At 34.8% G+C, this 18,022-nt stretch overlaps 1 protein-coding gene across 3 annotated transcripts in view; it reads right to left on the bottom strand.

Moving 5' to 3' along the window:
• Window positions 1-15,718: 15,718 nt before the first annotated feature.
• csmd3b (CUB and Sushi multiple domains 3b) overlaps window positions 15,719-18,022 on the bottom strand; it is a 581,296-nt gene continuing 578,992 nt past the window's right edge. For all 3 annotated transcript variants that reach the window (XM_088929237.1, XM_088929238.1, XM_088929240.1), the window contains one exon: window positions 15,719-17,811. In XM_088929237.1, coding sequence (XP_088785363.1) covers window positions 17,652-17,811 — 160 coding nt within the window. In that variant the 3' untranslated portion in view covers window positions 15,719-17,651. The remainder of the gene's footprint in view (window positions 17,812-18,022) is intronic.

Here is an 18,022-nt window from a genome sequence, read left to right as displayed (position 1 = left end):
TCTTCCTCCAGATTTATTCCAGATGCTATTGCATCATATTGTGGATTTGAAGTTAATGTGTCAGGTGGCACAATTAACGACATCCAAGTTGCTTGAGGCAACACTGCAAGATAGTTGGTATACTTTGTTTTTTCATTTTAGTACTTGACAGAAACAACTTCTACAGAACCAAATGCAACAAGTAAATTATTTAAAAATGTTTTACTTGTAACATTGCAGTGCTTTTATAGCCTGAAGTAAAAACATAGAATTTAGTCTTTACATTGCACACACAAGTACATTGTAAAAAAGGCAAAGTATTTTAAAATACAAAGCATTACTAATTCAATTTTAAAGGTTGTGAATAATAAAGTGATACAAATAAAGATGTATTTCAATTATTTGTGAGCAGTACATAATAGTGATGGTTTACATGTTCCATTTGCTAAGTGTGATATATCCAGAATCAGTCTTAAATTAGTTAAGTGTTGGACTCTTAAATTTCATTAATAAATAACTAGTTATACATAGATTAAATTTCAAAATATCATATCATTTTTTTTTACTCATTTTCTTCTTTTTTAACCATTCTCCTCTTAAGGTAAAATATATTTGTAATATTTGAATATATATATATATATTCAATATATATACATTGTATATATGTATATAGTGTGCGCTTCACTGGTGTCAGTTATTTTGTCACGATTTTATTATGATACCTGAGATTGATATTATTGGTAGGTTTTTGTTTTTCTTATGAAGTAAAATTGTATTTGTTCTTTTCTCTTTAGAGCTTTGTCTACTTTTTTATTTGTCATTATAGAATAGCAATTATTTCAAATTTTGAAATACTAACAGTTGTATATCTTGTAACCTACAGATTAAAAGACAACTATTTCACTATAATGTTTTTACAATAACTTTATTTCAAATTTATTTTCCAACACAGTATATTTATTCTCTAATGAATGGGAATAAAGGAAGACCCATACAGAAAATGACCATTTAGATCCTTAGTCCAGAAGACACTTTAAAACCTTTGTGTTTTTAATTTTAATGGTGCCTTTTAACAGAAATAAATGAAGTGTTACAGTTTTATTAAATTATGATGACTCATTTTCAGATGTAGACATACTGTAGATCGTGGGTCTGTGGTGGTCTGCAGTACTGTATTTTACTGAAAGGTGTAAGAACTCTTTCCTTCAGCATAATGTGTCGAAAACCAGAAATATATTCACTGATGATAGAAAGCAACTGCCAACTGCAAAGCTAACAGTTGTTGAAGAGCAAAACATTGAAATTGTCAAAAGTTACACATATTATGGCACTATTCTTGATTACAAGCTAAAGTTTGATACAGAAAATTACAGATGACATACAGGTATACTGTATAAGAAGAGCCAAGAGCAATTGTTCTTCCTGAGAGAACTCTGCTTTTATTTTTATTTTTTTATTGTAATACAATGACTTTTTTTCCACAGAGTATTTGTTGAATCAATTCTAATGTTCAAAGTGGTACCTTTGTTTGATAACCTGAATACATGCAATAAAACCAGACTGAGCATGTAGTGAAAGTTGCACAAAAGCTATAGCTGGTAGACATCTATACCAAGTAGTGCGAGAGGCCAATATGATTATTGATTGTCATGACTATACAGTACATTGCAGTGTAAATTGATCACATTCCATCAGGGTGTCAGTTCATATGATCTATATTTAAATACAACAGAACTCATCCTTTATTCTCAATAGCTATTAACCTGCTTAATTTGGGAAACTGATTGTTATACTTTATTTTTTCATCATGCATGTATATTATATATCTGTCTCACATACAAATAACCCAACTTCTTTATCTGATTTTCTAAATGTTGAGGATTACTTAAATCTTCTATCAGCATGTGCATGTTTCTTTTTGTTTGTGGATTCATGTTGTGTTGAATGCATTATGTATTGTGTTGTGTATTATGCAGTGTGCATTATGTCTTTTACCTGCATGCATAAAAAGATATTAGAAAGTATTGCCACTAAAGTTCAGTATCCAGTAATATTTTAAGACATGCCTTATTAACACTGAATAACTTTCCTAATAGCCATATATTAAATCGGCATAAAATATTCTGAATAATCACCTTAATATAAAATGCTGGATGCTTACTCAATATAACAGTAGTATGATCAATGTTATTACAGTTCATTACCAACACTACTATTACTGCGAGTTGATATTTTGTATATGGAAATGAAAACAAGATATTTACTTGCATTCTATCATTCACCCATAACAAAGCAAATGCACAAAAAATGCAAAACAGACTACACAATCCTTAATTTAACAAACAGCAATGTTAGACTAGTATCTACTGGGAGACTAAATTTTAAAATAGTTGCTACAGTTGCTTTCAAAGTTGCTGAAATAATTAAATAACATACCATTTGTCTCTTTTAATTATCTTTGAGTTAACCACAATAGAGGCATTTCTTTGGGCCCATGCACAAAGCCTGTAGAGACCGTCTGTCGAAGTTGGACAAAATCCAACATTACGTCATGGAACAAATAAAAGAACTGCTGAATCTTCAGACTCCTTAGAATTAGAAGTTGGTGTCATGCCTGATATATGAAAATGACAAATAACTTTGTTCACAGACAGATGGTTGGTTGCTGTAAATATTTACATACAACTTTATACATTAAAACATTACTTACAGTACTGTACCTCTTCTAAATTCTGAACTACTAGAAGGTCAAAAGCTGACACAGCTCACTTCTCAAGCAAGTAGATTGTGGCAGTAGAATAAAATTTATTTTAGATATTTATTGTGTTTATGTATAATATATATACTGTATTGTTACGGTTAATTTATTGACGTGTTATTGTATCAAATTGCATTTAAGAATCTAGATAAAATGGCTAACACCTGGCTGGTGTCAACATTTGAGGTTCTCAGAGCTTCAAAGCAAGAAAGGAACTATGACGTTTACTCAGCTGTACTGGGTAAACAAGCAGTGGTAAGGGTGCAGCACGAAACAGAGAGAGATGAGAAAGACAAAAGGTGAGAGCTCCTTGTCCAGATCATCCAGATTCAAGTTAAGTGTTTGGACCCTGTTAAGAGAGCTTGCCATTCTGTTGTTTTTAGAAAACAGATTTCCTGTAAATAATCCCTTGGTTAAAACAGCCTCTCCTGGTTAGTGCATACATTTTTAGGATAGAGAGATAAGTTCCCATTCATTTTGTATCAACCTGGTTTACAGAGAGAGATTTGATGATGCAGGTCATAATATGTTTAGCTTAGAAGACAGATTCGTCTGTCTTGATGATCTGTATAGCTGTTACATAATAGTTAAATACCTTTGTTCAGGACATAGCCCTCTGGAATACCTTGTTTGTAAGTTTGTACATAGCATAACTTGTTTGTTGTATGTTTATGCTGTGTATTGTTTAGTGTCTGTATTTCATTATGAATAAATATTTGTTTAACCCAGTGTGCTTGACTTATTACTCTTTTCACCAAAGCTGTGCCAAAGAACAAAGAACTCATGTGCCTCTAAATATACCAACCGCTTGGGTATATTTTTGCCAACATCTTTACAATTAGATGGTTCTAATTGTCACAACGCTTTAATCAGGACCCTATGCACACGGCAGAATCCGAAAGGGAGTGAAACAAACACAGGGGAGAAAGAACTAGGAACGGGGCTGGTAGACGAACAGGGGGGCATGTTGAAGGTGCACTGGTGCTTGGAGAGTGGGGCGTGGTCCAGGCAAAAGTCCAAAGGGAGTCCGTAGGAAAATCCAGGGTGAGCCAGAACTCTAGAACAGGGTGATCCATCCTCGACAAACACGACAAAAGTTAAAAATCAGAGAGGGATCCGATGCAGGGATGGGGAGATAAAAAGGCGCTCCAAGCCCCGGACCCAGATGGTCAGGACGCCCTTATGAAGCCACTCCTGGACCCGCTGGTAAGCGGGTTTCTGAGCGTCCATCTTCCAAAGCGGAGCTCAGAATGGTAGGAGCATCTGGCTTATAAAGGGAGGGGCTGGAACAGGAGGCAGGTGCAAAAAATAGAACAGAAACAAGAAAAGAGCCAGAGTGGCCTTAAGAGGAGGGATTTACAGTCGTGACACTAATCTGTTTGCTATAGATTAATCTGCTTGCTTATTTCTGATATTCACTGTTGTCATAACCTTTAGTTGTAACAATATACAGATGCAGCCATTCAAAACGAGCGAGGTACACCACGGTACCATGCAGTGGGCGTGTCGCATCCCAACGCGGCATGACACAGTATCACGCGTCATATGACGTCATATGGAAAGTATCCGGAATCACCTTGTAGCCAATAAACTTAACCTCTCATGTACAGAATTTGAGCTTTTAAATTTAAACTGTGTATTACAGCATGTTAATCATCAGTCATTAAAAAGTTGGTATATTTTATGAAAGCATGATTGCTCAGTTGGGCAAAAGTGCACAACCTAACATTATCATAAATATTTTAATTATGCAGAAATATTTTTTGCATCAAAGCCTTTACCGAAGATATTACTTATAGTATTAATAATGAATGACCTTGGACAAGCATTACGCTTTTCCACATTATTTGTAACCATCATTTTAAATGAAAAAACTTTATTTTTTCATCGACAAAAAGTAACACCACAGCATTTCATTGAGCTAACTAACAAGGACGGGACATTAGCTAGCCAATATGATAAAGGAATAAATTACTTTTTTTGTTTATTTCTTTAGCACATTTATTTGAACATTTCCATCGATTGTACAAGCACTGAAAAACTGTCCAATCCCTAGTTCGTCGGGCATTTTCTTTTAGTATAACAGACATAAAATAAAAACTCCCTTGCTTTTAACAGAGCGTTAAATAATTTCTAACAATGAAAATTATTTAAACTGCGACACTTATCATTCAGCCAGAGCTCAAAATATCACAAGGATCCTCAAGAGCACAACAAAGACTGGATTAAAAGATACTTGTATCAGATACATGAGAATCCAAGCTTTTTTATCTACGCTTTCTTATCTACGCTAAGAAGTAATCTTTAAAATTTATCACAAAGTAAAAAGTCAAATTTCTGGGGTGTCCGTATATCAGAGATTATGGTACCGCTTCAGAAGGGTGTCTGCTAGTCAGATTCCAGGACCGGAATTATCTGTTTTATAATCGAGAATATGGAATCACGTATCTAAAGAAATTAATAATGATATTAATTTAAGGATCTAAATATCTAAATCTATGTATCTATATAGCTGGTAGTATTACTGTATTTCACTTTCTTTGTAAACATGTTTTGTTAACACCCGAATCGCAGGTGGATTCTGTTTTTTGGTCTGTTATGGTCTGTAGCTCAAATCCTGTTTAACTAAAAATTAGACACAAGAAGAGTATTATTGGACAATGTTGTGAGGCTCTGGCGGAATTTCTCTGTAAACTGAAGAGTTATAGAGGAGACAGGTTGTGTATTGCTTCTTTTGATTCTTGTAAAAAAAACATTCCAATGTTAATGCGACACGGAAGATAATGTGGTGTATTGGTCGTTAGTGAAAAGATTTAATCGTTTAATCTCTTTACTGTGCACATTTTAATCCGATTAGTATTGAATATTTATATGGAATTTTACCACTAAAGGGAAATTTTAGTAGCTAAGCATAAAATGCAGAGGAGCATAACGAAGGTCATAAACGATATTAATTTAGGAACATAAACATATTATGTAAACTGTATGTTGCTGTTATTGGTATTTTAAAGAACAAATACACACCGATACTCAATTTCTCCTACAGTATATTGACATTTTTTATATTTCAAAATAACACGTTCGTACTGTACTGTATGTACAGTACACAGGGGTACCGCAGGTTGAACTGTAGGGCGCAAATCCACCCAAGCCCAAAAGCCCAACATATTAATGTGCATTCGCCTGGCGCTGCGCGGTTCTCATCACTCTCTGCGGGAGTGCTGGCTGAGACGAATTAAACTGGTTTCACAGGTATTTTCAAAGTAGAAGGCGGCGAGTCTTCCAGCAAAGACACCTCCCCCCCTCCAAAACCTCTTTTTTTTTGCTTACAGTAGTAGTACTTAAGTACAGTACAGTAAGTACAGTAAGTACTTACTGTACAGTACTTACTTAAGATAGTACTTCTCGCATCAAAAACCCAGCAAATGAGTTTTGGCACAAAAAAGATTTGTTTTTAATGTGTATCAATTCAAGGCACGTAAAGCAACAATTCCAACCTGTGCTTTAAACTTGTGGTATGAAACTTACTTTTTATTACACAACTTGAGTCATATGGACACAGTTGTAAAACAGTTTTATTCAATAGGATATAATCTGCTGTGCATAAATTGATCTGTACAATCCCTGTATGATTTAATACATTTGACCGATGTAACTAGAAAAGATTACATACTGCACTCATCCATTAAAATAACATAAAATCCCCCTGTTTCTACATATTTAAATGATTGTTTTTAAAGACTTTAAATCGACAATTAGCTACACATACATCAACAGAGACTACTGCAGTGAACAGTCATTTAGTCCACAGCATGGATAAGCAAAACCATCCAATTAAAAAATAACAGTGACAGCTCATGCATGAAAACTATAGTGAAATAAATGAAATACAGAAGGGCCCATAGAAACAATATATCAACACCACTTAAAATGCTTAAAAGAAAGGGCAAAATCTCTCCTTTAGAGTATTTAAAAAAGAAGTATACTTAATCATGAACATAGCTTTCAATTAACATGTACACCTTTGGTGTATGCAGCCTTAACAGAACTTAACATTCACCCATCTATCCATTGATTATCAGTAACAAACATTTATTCCTTATAAGACTTGCAGCAACCCAGAAGCATGAGGTGCAACTACACCTTGTAACGGATATTAGTCACACACAGGGATGATTTGGAGACAACGATTATACTAGCCAGCCAAAACCTATTATCTTTGGAATTGAACATAGGACCAAAGAGATCCGAGGCAATAGAACTATCCTAAATTCAACACTATTCAAAATCTAGGACCATATTAATTTTCCATAAAATTAAAGACTCTTCATCAAGCAATTAAAAAAATAAAGTATATACTGTATATAAATATCTTTTAAACAATCACCTACAACTGATCACTCTGGATATGCAGTAATTATCTTCATAAATCAACTTTAAAATATTTCAATTACTGTGAACAAAATTAAGACCTAAATCCTGTCCACAATTCCTGAGGGTGATTGTTAGAGAACACTACAGTGAATTCTTCATTTTAGCAGTTTATAAAACTACCACAACCGTTTCAGCATGAATTGTATGGTCTACTGTACGTACAATCTGTCTACCTACACTTTACAAATGTAACTTCAATTTTTAAGGTCAGTTGGAGACAAATGATAATGGAAAATGGTAGGGGCATGTACAGTATGATTCAACTATCTTTATTGTTTGCTCTAAAATGTTTTCTGGACATTTTTATGTATTGTTCTTATCCAAGGTCATCTGGACTTTTTTAGTCTTTTTTTTATATATTCTCAGCATTGCTGCTAAAAATTGGATCACAAATTAATACATAAATTAGAAAGACAGCATTTCATTATACTTTGAAAGGGAATGACTGTGGATCATAATGTCTTGAAAGGAATTTGGGTGTTTTCTAGTGATTACTAAATTGTAAAGACTTTTTAGTACCTCAAGTGTATGCTCTAATATAATGTAAATGTTTCGTATTCAAAATATTTAGCTTCAGCAATACAAAATAATACAGCTTTAAAACAAGACTTTAAAAAAACATTTTACTGTCACTGACAATTTTATTTAAGATTATGATTTAAAGAAGGAGAATTTATATATTTTGCTTGAATTAAGTGTGTGAACAAAACTAATGAATTAAGTATGCTTTCTTGAAAAGCACCATAGTTATTAATTAGGTACAGAATCACTTTATGTACCTATTGGAAACTATGCAAAATATTATTGCTATATACATGATTGTTTTACAAAGTAAATTATTAACGAGTATACCATTTGTATTCAGAAAAGAAAATATAAGTATTCCCAAAATCTGCTGTGTTACCACAGGCCAAACATCCAAAAGCACTGGCATTCCTATATCTGATCATTTGAATTTCAGACATTCCTCACACAAGTGTTTGAGCTGATGTTTCACAGTTTACATGGGTCCAGGTAATTGAACACTCATAGTGCGAACAAAGTGTGAGACAGATTGCACATGATTTAAGATTATGAATTCCCTGGGCACATAATATCAATTTCAATGTGCAGGTTCATCAGTCAAACACTACTGCCACACTGAAACATCCTTTCCATCAATAATAAGCCCAAGCAAAGTATGTTTGCTCAGCAAGGGAAAGAAAGTAATGTCATGTTGCAAATTATCCCAATCTGATTAAGAAATCTACATGGAGAAATATACAGTACTTGAAATAGAAAATATATATTGGCCTTATAAAGATTTAGTATTAAGGGGGCATTGAACTGGACTTTAACTGAATAGTTCTTAAAAGTAAACTAGTAAGTAATATTTTGCTCAATGGTTAAGCTGCCTTAACCTTTTCCTTTTGTGGCAAACATCAGGTTAACCCATTGCATGGTTTTCATTGTTCTCTGTGTACATGAATTCAACAACTGCAAAATATATATCAAACAACAAATATCCATCCATCCATATTCGAACCCCATCTTCCAATTCGGGGTGGAGGAGGAGCCAGAGCCTATCCCAATAAGCAACAGGCGCAAGGCAGGGTACACCCTGGATGGGATGCCAGTCCGTCACAGGGCAGACATAGACATGCGCATACTTATACCAAGGCCAGTTTTCCCAGAATTAAACTACCAGTGCCTTTTTGGAATGTGGGAGGAAACCGGTGCACCTGGAGAAAACCCACATGAATACAGTTAGAGTGTACAAACGTCACACAGATAGCAGGTCCAGGATTGAATGCAGGGCTTCAGCCTTGCAAGGCAGCAATTCTAGCCACTAAGACACCACTAAGACACCGTGCCACCCCCCAAGCAATAAATATCTCAAATTTAATTTTACTGTTGTGAACCTAACGTATATGGCTGTTAAGAAAATTAAAAATAATAGTGGTGTGTCAAATCTTCATGGTTAAATATATACTGTGTATAATATCCTCAACAGTGTATGTGTGATATACTGTATCTGTGAGTTATTTTACTGTTGGGTATTGAAATGCTTCATTAACCCTGGTCAGCTCTTGAAAAGAAACAGGGTAATTCAATCAAATGCATGGAAAGCATAACACATTATTAGCATTTAAGAGTAATGAAGTGTATGCCACAGTATCATCTAATAAAAAAACTTAATGCAGACTGTGACATGTCTACCAATCAATACCATTTTTATACTCTCTTTCCCTGGAATGAACTAAAAAATTACAAACTTGAAATTCAATAATTCAACACATTATTAAGCAATGTTAAAAGTATGATTTGTTTAATATTGCTGAGCAGAAACAAATTTAGAATGTGTATAATAAAAAGTAAGGGAATTCTGACATATGTTTCTTTTACCAAGACAAAGATCTGGGAAATATGACTAAAAATGTGCTTTCAATAACAGTCTTCTGAAAAGACTGATTGACACAGCACTGAAGCTCATCGTTACATACAGCTGTGTTATATGCAGGCCTTTTATACTGCAATAGAAGATCATATATTGTATGTACAAACACACAGTGTAGACAAAAAGGATTTGACTTTTTTTTCTTTGGTATCATCTATGTTGTTTTATATGACATTTACAGGAAAGTAAACATTAAACATTAACCAATATGTTCTTCCAGACACCAATCCCTATGCAATACATTATCTTACTTGTTCAAACATGTAAAACTAAAATCTTATTTGTCATGTACTGTAACTATACAGAAGCTTTAATGTGGGAGAGCACACCTATTCTGGCTTGTGTCTTACCAGATTCCAAGTTACCTCTGTGGGATGTCAGGCTCATCAGTGACGTTGATCATCCAGTTCCAAGTTGATTGTGGTTGTACCAGTTGATGACTGTTATACAGTATCTTTACCTATTGTGGGTGGAGTTCTAGCTGCCTTAGGTTGCAAAATTGTCTGATGAACAGGCATGAGAATGTATAGTAGGTGCATGATTTATTTTCGGTGGTTGGGAAATCAGTCATTTAGCTGCAATATGTATTAACTTTCAGCCTACAGTATATGCATTTGCTTTTGTTATTTTTGTAAATAAAAAACAGCACTTTTAGGACTTTCAAAGGTTCTAGTCTTTCCCAGACCCTATATCTATCTGTCACCATATTTTCTACTATTAGAATATATTTTTAAGACTGCACCTGGAAAAGTTATTTTGATAAAACCATGCCACGCCTGTTATAAAGATTTCTTTTGAATACTGCAATATTAATAGGATAGAAGTACAGTCACAATGATGTGACAATAAATTGTACAATGCAACAAATCTATAGATTAAATAGAAGTTTCTTTGCTCTGTAGTGCTGCACACTAAGGATAAGAGAAAGCCAAATCTCTCATTGTACTTTAATAATAATAATAATAATAATAATAATAATAATAATAATAATAATAATAATAATACATGGGTGTCACTGTGGCACAGTGGTTAACATTGCTGCCTCGCTGCGCTGAGACCCTGGATTCTCTCTGCGTGCTGTTTGTCTGGATCTTAGTTTCACATCTTATCCAAAGAATATATGGTACCTCCAGTCTAGTGTCTCCATTCACCATGTTGGAGCACTGAGTTTGGAAATTTTAGGTGCTACCTGCTGGTCCACTACCTCCATTCATATCAGCAACCTGGTTTTCCTTGGGTGGTGTGCACTACACCCAATTCTAACCAAGCCCCAGCTATGTTTGTATTAGAATATCCATAGAGATCAGACTGGTAATGCTGGTCCACCATAGACCAGCAGCTGGTGCAGCATCTACTAAAATACTACAGCCAAAGTTTTTCATCTGAAATATACCAGAATTTTCAAATCAGTCCATGTGAAAAGTTAAAGTAGATTTTGAGCACATAAACATAATTTTTAAAGCTACTTTAAGGGTGTATAAAGCTGAACAAGACAGGCTTGTTGTTTTGAAAACACACATTAGCATACAAGGCAGGCGGGTTCAGTCATCACCTCCAGAGTCACGAATGGGAAGGTCAGTGAGTTGACCTTCCCATTGGCGAGGACAGTCTCTTAATTTTCCTTTAGATAACAACGTCAATTCAATTTGTTGCTCATGTTATCACAAGAGTAGTCGTAGTTAACTTATTTTACAGATACCATATGCTAAATACATAATAAAAAAAGAGGAAAATCTTCAAATCTAATCTAGGAATCAAACTGGATGGAAGAGTAATGGATGTAACCATAATTGTATACATATTGTGTCAAACAAAGTAGAGGAAAAGAAAGCTAAACATGTATTAATGTAAACATATACAGTATAGCCATCTTTCATTATTTATTCTGAATTAAAAAATCTGACTGCAAATATGATGACTTTAAAGTTTTACAAGACATAATGATAACCTATGGGCAGAACTAAAAGCTGCATTGGGGACCTGGGTTCAATTTAGGATCTGGGGTTCTATGTGGAGTTTGTATATTCTCCCTATTTTTGTGCAAGATTCCTCTGGGTGCTCTGGTTTCCTCCCACAGTACAAAGACATACTGGATTAATTGGCTTCTGGGTAAATTGGGGCTGGAGTGAGTGTCTGTGTGATGAATGCCAGCTTTCAAGTTCTCCATTTCTCTTTCTTACAGATATACAGCAAACATAACCTTTGTTCCCTTGAACCCCTGGCTCACTCAACTTGGCTCTCCCATCCATGGCCAGTCTTCTCTGCAGTGGAAGATAGATGTTTCTTGTCTCTTCTGAGACCCACTGGCACAAATCTTCCACTGATGCCCAGTTTCCAACAATAAGTACTAGTCTACTACTACCGTATGTAGAGACTCACTCTGGAGAATTCAAATCAATTCAGGAATACAGTACACACTTGGAAACAAATGCTAAATTCTCTGGAGCCATCTATTTTTAATAAATCCACTTATAACAAAATCCTTGGCTTTTTTAGCTTTTCAAGCCTAAATCTGATTAGGAACGCTAATGTTAAAACACAGGAGTTGAATAAATACTCCTGTGCTATCTACAGTAAACTCTCTCTCCCTGAACTTCAGCAACTTAGACGCACTCTGCCCTCTGCTCTTGAGTAATAATAATCTGACTGCTGCTAGTCCTAAGGAAGTTCCAATTAAGCACAGGGCAAATCACCAGATCCCTTTCCTACCTGTGGAATTTCATTCCACAGGATTCCAATTTGTGAATTAAGGCAGGTGTGTCCAATTTACTTCACTGACGGCGGAAGCTTTGACTAAGCTTCAGCCTGTTCCATTACATACTATGTGTGCCCTGTGATGGACTGATGTCCCATCTAGGTTGTATTCTGGCTTGTGTCTGTTGCTGGCTTGGAGAGGTTCCAGCTCTGCTATGACCCTTAATTGGAAGAAACTGGATGGTTGGAATTTTAATATACATGTATATACAGAATATTGTTCAAAATCTCTTCATAATCCACTCTATGAAACAATAGCTTTATTGTATGGTTGTCTTCATTCTGAACATATTGTAACGCTTACGGCCGACAGGTACTGTGTAAGAGCCGGCGTACCAGAGCAGGTGACGTCACCGCCCTTCCCTGTGATAGCAGGACTACAGCTACTGGGCTGTAGAGAGATCTCTCTTTAGCTCACGGGGCTAGGTCGCTGCAGAGAGACGCAGAAGTCCCGGGTTCAAGCCCCGGACAGTGTGGGGCCGACCTAATGCGGCAAAGGCGCCCGCCTGAGCCCCCGTTGCGTTACAATATAAATGAAAATATAAAATCATACCTGCATTTTAAAAGCTATCTAATTTTAGTTTTGAAGTAAACTACTTATTACTTTATCTACGGATAAAATGAATGTATGTATTAAGCAGGTATACAGATATAAAATGAAATGAGATTACTTCTAGCTCTTTTTCCTGTTTGGCTATCATGGGTTTTTCTTAGTGCAAGATAGGACGTGTCCTGTTCATTTTTATATATGCATTTGACAAAGCAGGAAGCTTTTATACTGATGATTTTTTTTTGGCGGATAATATGCCTCTGCAGCTTGAGAAGCATATGGTGCAAAACATAGTTGTCAGCACAGCATCGATGGATCATAGGAGGCATTTGGAGAGTGTATTGGAATGTTCAGTTGATTTAAAATATGCAATGTAATGAATATTATTTAGGTAAAGTTTATGTCTGGCAACAACAAAACAAGAATAACATTAGGTTTTTATTGCTACTAGCCAGCTGTGATGAGGACTCCCTGCGTGGCATCACACCTGGCTCAATGTCACCATGGTGGAGTAGGGGATAGCTGGCCAGGGCTCTCTTGCCTTCCAGTGCAGCAGCAATTCCTGAAACTACCAGGCATCCTGCAAGCTTGTGGTGATGTCATTATAGGAAGTTCTTCTGCAAGAGCTGAACCTCTTGTGTAACACTTAAGAGCTTGTAATTCATCACATGAATGGTCCAAGGGGTTGGTAGGTGGAAGGAGACTAGACTGTGTGAGCCTAGACATATAGTAACACTGTGAAGTAACTTCCTACTGTAACTGAGAGGGTGTCAAATAAGTACAGCTGGTGATTATAAAAATGTTATTACTGTTATTGATGACATATGAGTGAGGATGTTTCCACCCTTATTCCATGTAATAGTATTTGCCTTTTATATTCTCTATAAACTTCTGGTTTATTTAAATGAATATCTTTTATATAGTTCAGTCACCACCTTCAAATCTCTGTCTAAACATACAGTAGTTTGTCACAGTGTGACAGGAAATGTCTTGTCAGGCCAGAGCATCTTGCAGCTTTAGCACACAATTTTACTGTCTTTTTTGAAGTAATTTATTCTCCTTCAAAATTATTTTACATGCTGCTTTATATCTGTTCTGTTGACACCATCATTCTTACACTATTTGCTTCAGCGAGGAAAGTCAGTCACCAATGACCTTGCCCTCCACTAATTGTGGTTACTTTTTGATGGCAATGTTCACAAGATCTGTGTACATGTATTTGCCTCAGCTCCTGATTGAGGCTTTTTCACACTGCTGCTGTCACCAAACTTTAACCTTTTTTATTTCTTCACTCTAGTGATCTCTGACACCTTTGTCCTCTTCTTTGCTCCCAATCCTCGCAAGCCCTAAACACCCTAAACTCCTTTTTGGTGGACACCACCACAAGTAGTGATCAGGGCTGTAAAATCCCTGATCACCTTCTGTTGCATTCTTAAGACTCACCTAGTTAGACTGCAGTTATCTCTTCCTCAACATTTTTAAACAGAAGGTTTACTTTAAAAACTGAATACGACTTGACAGATTTCTTGGAAGACAACTTAATATGAGATGTCATTTTCTGTAAAAAAAAGGCTGCCAGCAATTTTCTCTTTACTAAAAAAAATTAATTCATGAAGTTTCAGACTCTACACTTCAGGAATATAAATGTTGCCGTATTGAGATAACACTGACATGACAGCTTTAAAGAATCTAATTTTTTTGCAGTAGTGCAAAATGTTCCCTGCTTCTTCTGTGTCTAAAATTAAACTCCTCAAACAACAAAACTATGCCAAAGTGAAAAACATATTGTGTTCCATACATGCTGTGTCATATTTATTTAATTTGTAACTAGTGGCAATATCTGAAAACAGGGGAAAGGCTAAAGCTGTTGGACATTTTGTCATTAGAGGATTAGAGGAACTATTAATTTTAAAAGATGACATAGTATACTGTACTGTAAGTGAATACTCCAGAAACAACTTATAACCACCACTACCACTCAGTTGGTTAGAAAAAGTCCAAAATTGACTGTTCATTGTGAATCAAACTAATATCCAAGCTAATTTTCTGATCGGTTCAGAAAATCCTGCCAATTTTATTTGAGTGGGATGCAGTATGCACAAATCATGTACAGTATATAGAAAATGTCACTGAATGAGCGCAAGCTGAAAATTGGTGTCCCTAAAATGTCAGGCCCAGGCCCAATCTCCAGTTTAAGACATTTATGGCATAGAATCTGCATATTGAATCATTCCAGTTTGATAGAAATACATATCTCAAATGTTGCAGCTCACACCAAGCATTATATTCTCTGAAATGGCTCAGTAGCTCCTCCTTGTGTACCAGAACGCAAATAGAAGCAAAAAAAAGTTTTACTGAAGACGTTAAGTGTAGGTTATATTGCATTACACATTATAAAAGTACTGTTGTGATGTTCCAGTATTACCCTATTACCACAAAGGCTAGCATTCTAAATATAATCCTCAATATATGGTAAATACAAATTTAAGCTCTGACAGTTTTTCTCCCCTTTGTTTCCCTACTATCAAAAATAGTTACCCAGAATGAAGATAGCAATATGGGAATGAGACCCATAAAAGAACCATGACTCACATGCTGAGGTTATGTTTGTGTATAGGCTCTTAGATCATGGTCTTGTCATCTATACAAATATTCTACATTTTGAAGTCTAATTTTTCTTATTCTGTTTATTCTGCTTAATTTTGCATCTTCATTTTAGTATTTTAGGTTATATTTGCTCCAAGCTACATTTGGTGTTAGGAAACAAAAGCATAACATTTCAGAAATAAGACAGAACAACCAAATACAAAAGCAATTAGCCTTTTTAATCTTACATTGCATTGAAAATTTACATAATAGATTCATACATTTTACAAATTATTTTTTTTCCATAAAAATATATTTCTTTACAAAAAGTTTTTTTTTCTTTTCCTTTTTATTTGTATGCATTAACATAAGAGGAGTACCCATCTGTACTGCAAATAGTCTAATTTGAAAGTGTTCATTCCTAAACGATATGGGTGATTTTGTAATTATTGCAGTCATTAATATAAACAGCTAAGTGACAAAATAGATAAGACACCAAAACACAAATATTGTTTTTGTTAAGAGAAAGCAATATTGTAACAAAACTGTATAAATATACAAACCACTAATGCTGTGAAGCAGAATAAATTACGTGTCTATAGAATAAATCCATGAAATAAGAAAGGAGCAGCAACCCTGGCTTTAATGATTTTTGGTAGGCACTGTGTAAAAATGGTAGAGTCACTTTAAAACATTGTCATCCACTTAAATAAAAGCACTAGTAATAATAAGAATAATGATGATATGGGACTATGATTGCATTGTTGCCAACAAAAACTAGTGGGGCATTTTGCACATGATTAAAAACAAATATTTATTTTATAATATCACCTAAAGTGTATAGCCATAAAAGTCTCCCAGACTACCTATTTTGATTAATTTTTTAACTTGTCCAAATTAGCTTGCTATACAGTAAATGACAGAAATATAAGAATCTGCTAAGAACTCAAGTCTTTTACAAGGCACAGTGATATTATTTCGTACTACTTTCTTCAATACATACATGCAAATGTACTTCTGCCAATTTATGACCGGAAAGTTTTCAAACTTTAAGGGGAACATTGTCGTAAAAAAATGATATAAACTGATATAAAACTGATAGACCAATAGCCTATTCAGTGTAAACTCCTGATTGCATTCTGTCAATTAAAAAAATAACAAAGGAGGCAAATTAGAATTTTTCACTTCATGGATTATATGCTGGTAGTCCAGGGACACGCAGAATCCGTATATTTTATATTAGATATTTAATATACAGTAGTGTTACTTGGCACTGCCCAATACACAGCATAAAAACACAACAAATTCAAATGTATTACCTCAAAAGGGAATTTTATTTTCTCCTAAATTGATTGGGTCTGTATAATTTAAACAATCATTAAAAATCTCCACGACTTTTAAAAGTATCGGTGAACCCAGTAGAAATAATAAACAAAACAAAGCAAGCATAAAAATGTGAGGATAATGAAGGATACAAATAATTTGATCAAATATTTGTCATCCAGTATTTGCCTTAGACTGAACCTGTTTCATTCCTTAGTCTTTGTATGCCACACATCATTCATAAAGTACAAACTCAAACTAAACTATATCAACTATATGTTGCTTTATACGAACCTTATAGGGAAAGGGTGGGAAGTATGATTTGGGAGGGGGGACATAAGCCAATGAAAAATGAAGAAAATAATGAACTTTGTGGTTATTTCATTTGTGCATTTTTTTTTTATTTGAGTGAATAGCATCTTTGAAATATTTGTATAAACTCTTATATAATCTCTTTACCCAAACCCACCCCAAGTGGTATCATATAGCACAAAAATATAGGTGGTGAATGCTCCTCATATATATGCAAGTAGATTTACAGATCCTTTTACTTTTTAAAAAAGACAAAATAAATTGTGAACAAGCACTCCCAGAGTGCACAAAAGGTAGCTTAAGGACTCTCCACTTTGATCATGAAGATAATTTTATCATCAGTCTTCTAAAACATTTTGTTGGATTCATATTTGTTTTTCCAGACGCACATGACCCATTGGTTCCTGAAAAGTGTGCTTTAAATATCAGTGGCTGTGCACCATTTGGACTTGAAGTTTCATGAAATCCAGTTTGCAAAGCATTCAAAAATATTCAATATTTCCATACAGTAGACTTCATTATACCATTGTGCAGACGGTGTTAAGGTTGGGGTCAAAGCGAACAGCTTTTCCTTCCACTGACTTTGCATTTGTGTCGTACATAGGATTCTCAAAAGCTGCTTGGCCATTATTATTCTCATGTACTGAACAGCCGGTATACTGTGTTTTAGGTGTAGTCCTACAGAAATCAGACAAGATAATCATTTAAGTACACCACATAAAACACACTACACAAAAATAAATTTTCATTACATTGCATATTAAATACAATATACTGTTACTTCTAGCTAGTCTAAAAGCATTATTTACAACTTGTTATTGATAAATAAACACATTTAAAACACTATTTTCAAGACACAATGTACTGTTTCAATAATACTATCCACAAT

The sequence above is a fragment of the Atractosteus spatula genome, chromosome 12 (genome assembly GCF_055471065.1).
Source record: "Atractosteus spatula isolate fAtrSpa1 chromosome 12, fAtrSpa1.hap1, whole genome shotgun sequence".
NCBI classification, from domain to species: Eukaryota; Metazoa; Chordata; class Actinopteri; order Semionotiformes; family Lepisosteidae; genus Atractosteus; species Atractosteus spatula.
Note: the sequence above shows the minus strand (reverse complement) of the source record. Positions and strands in the feature narration are given on the sequence as shown.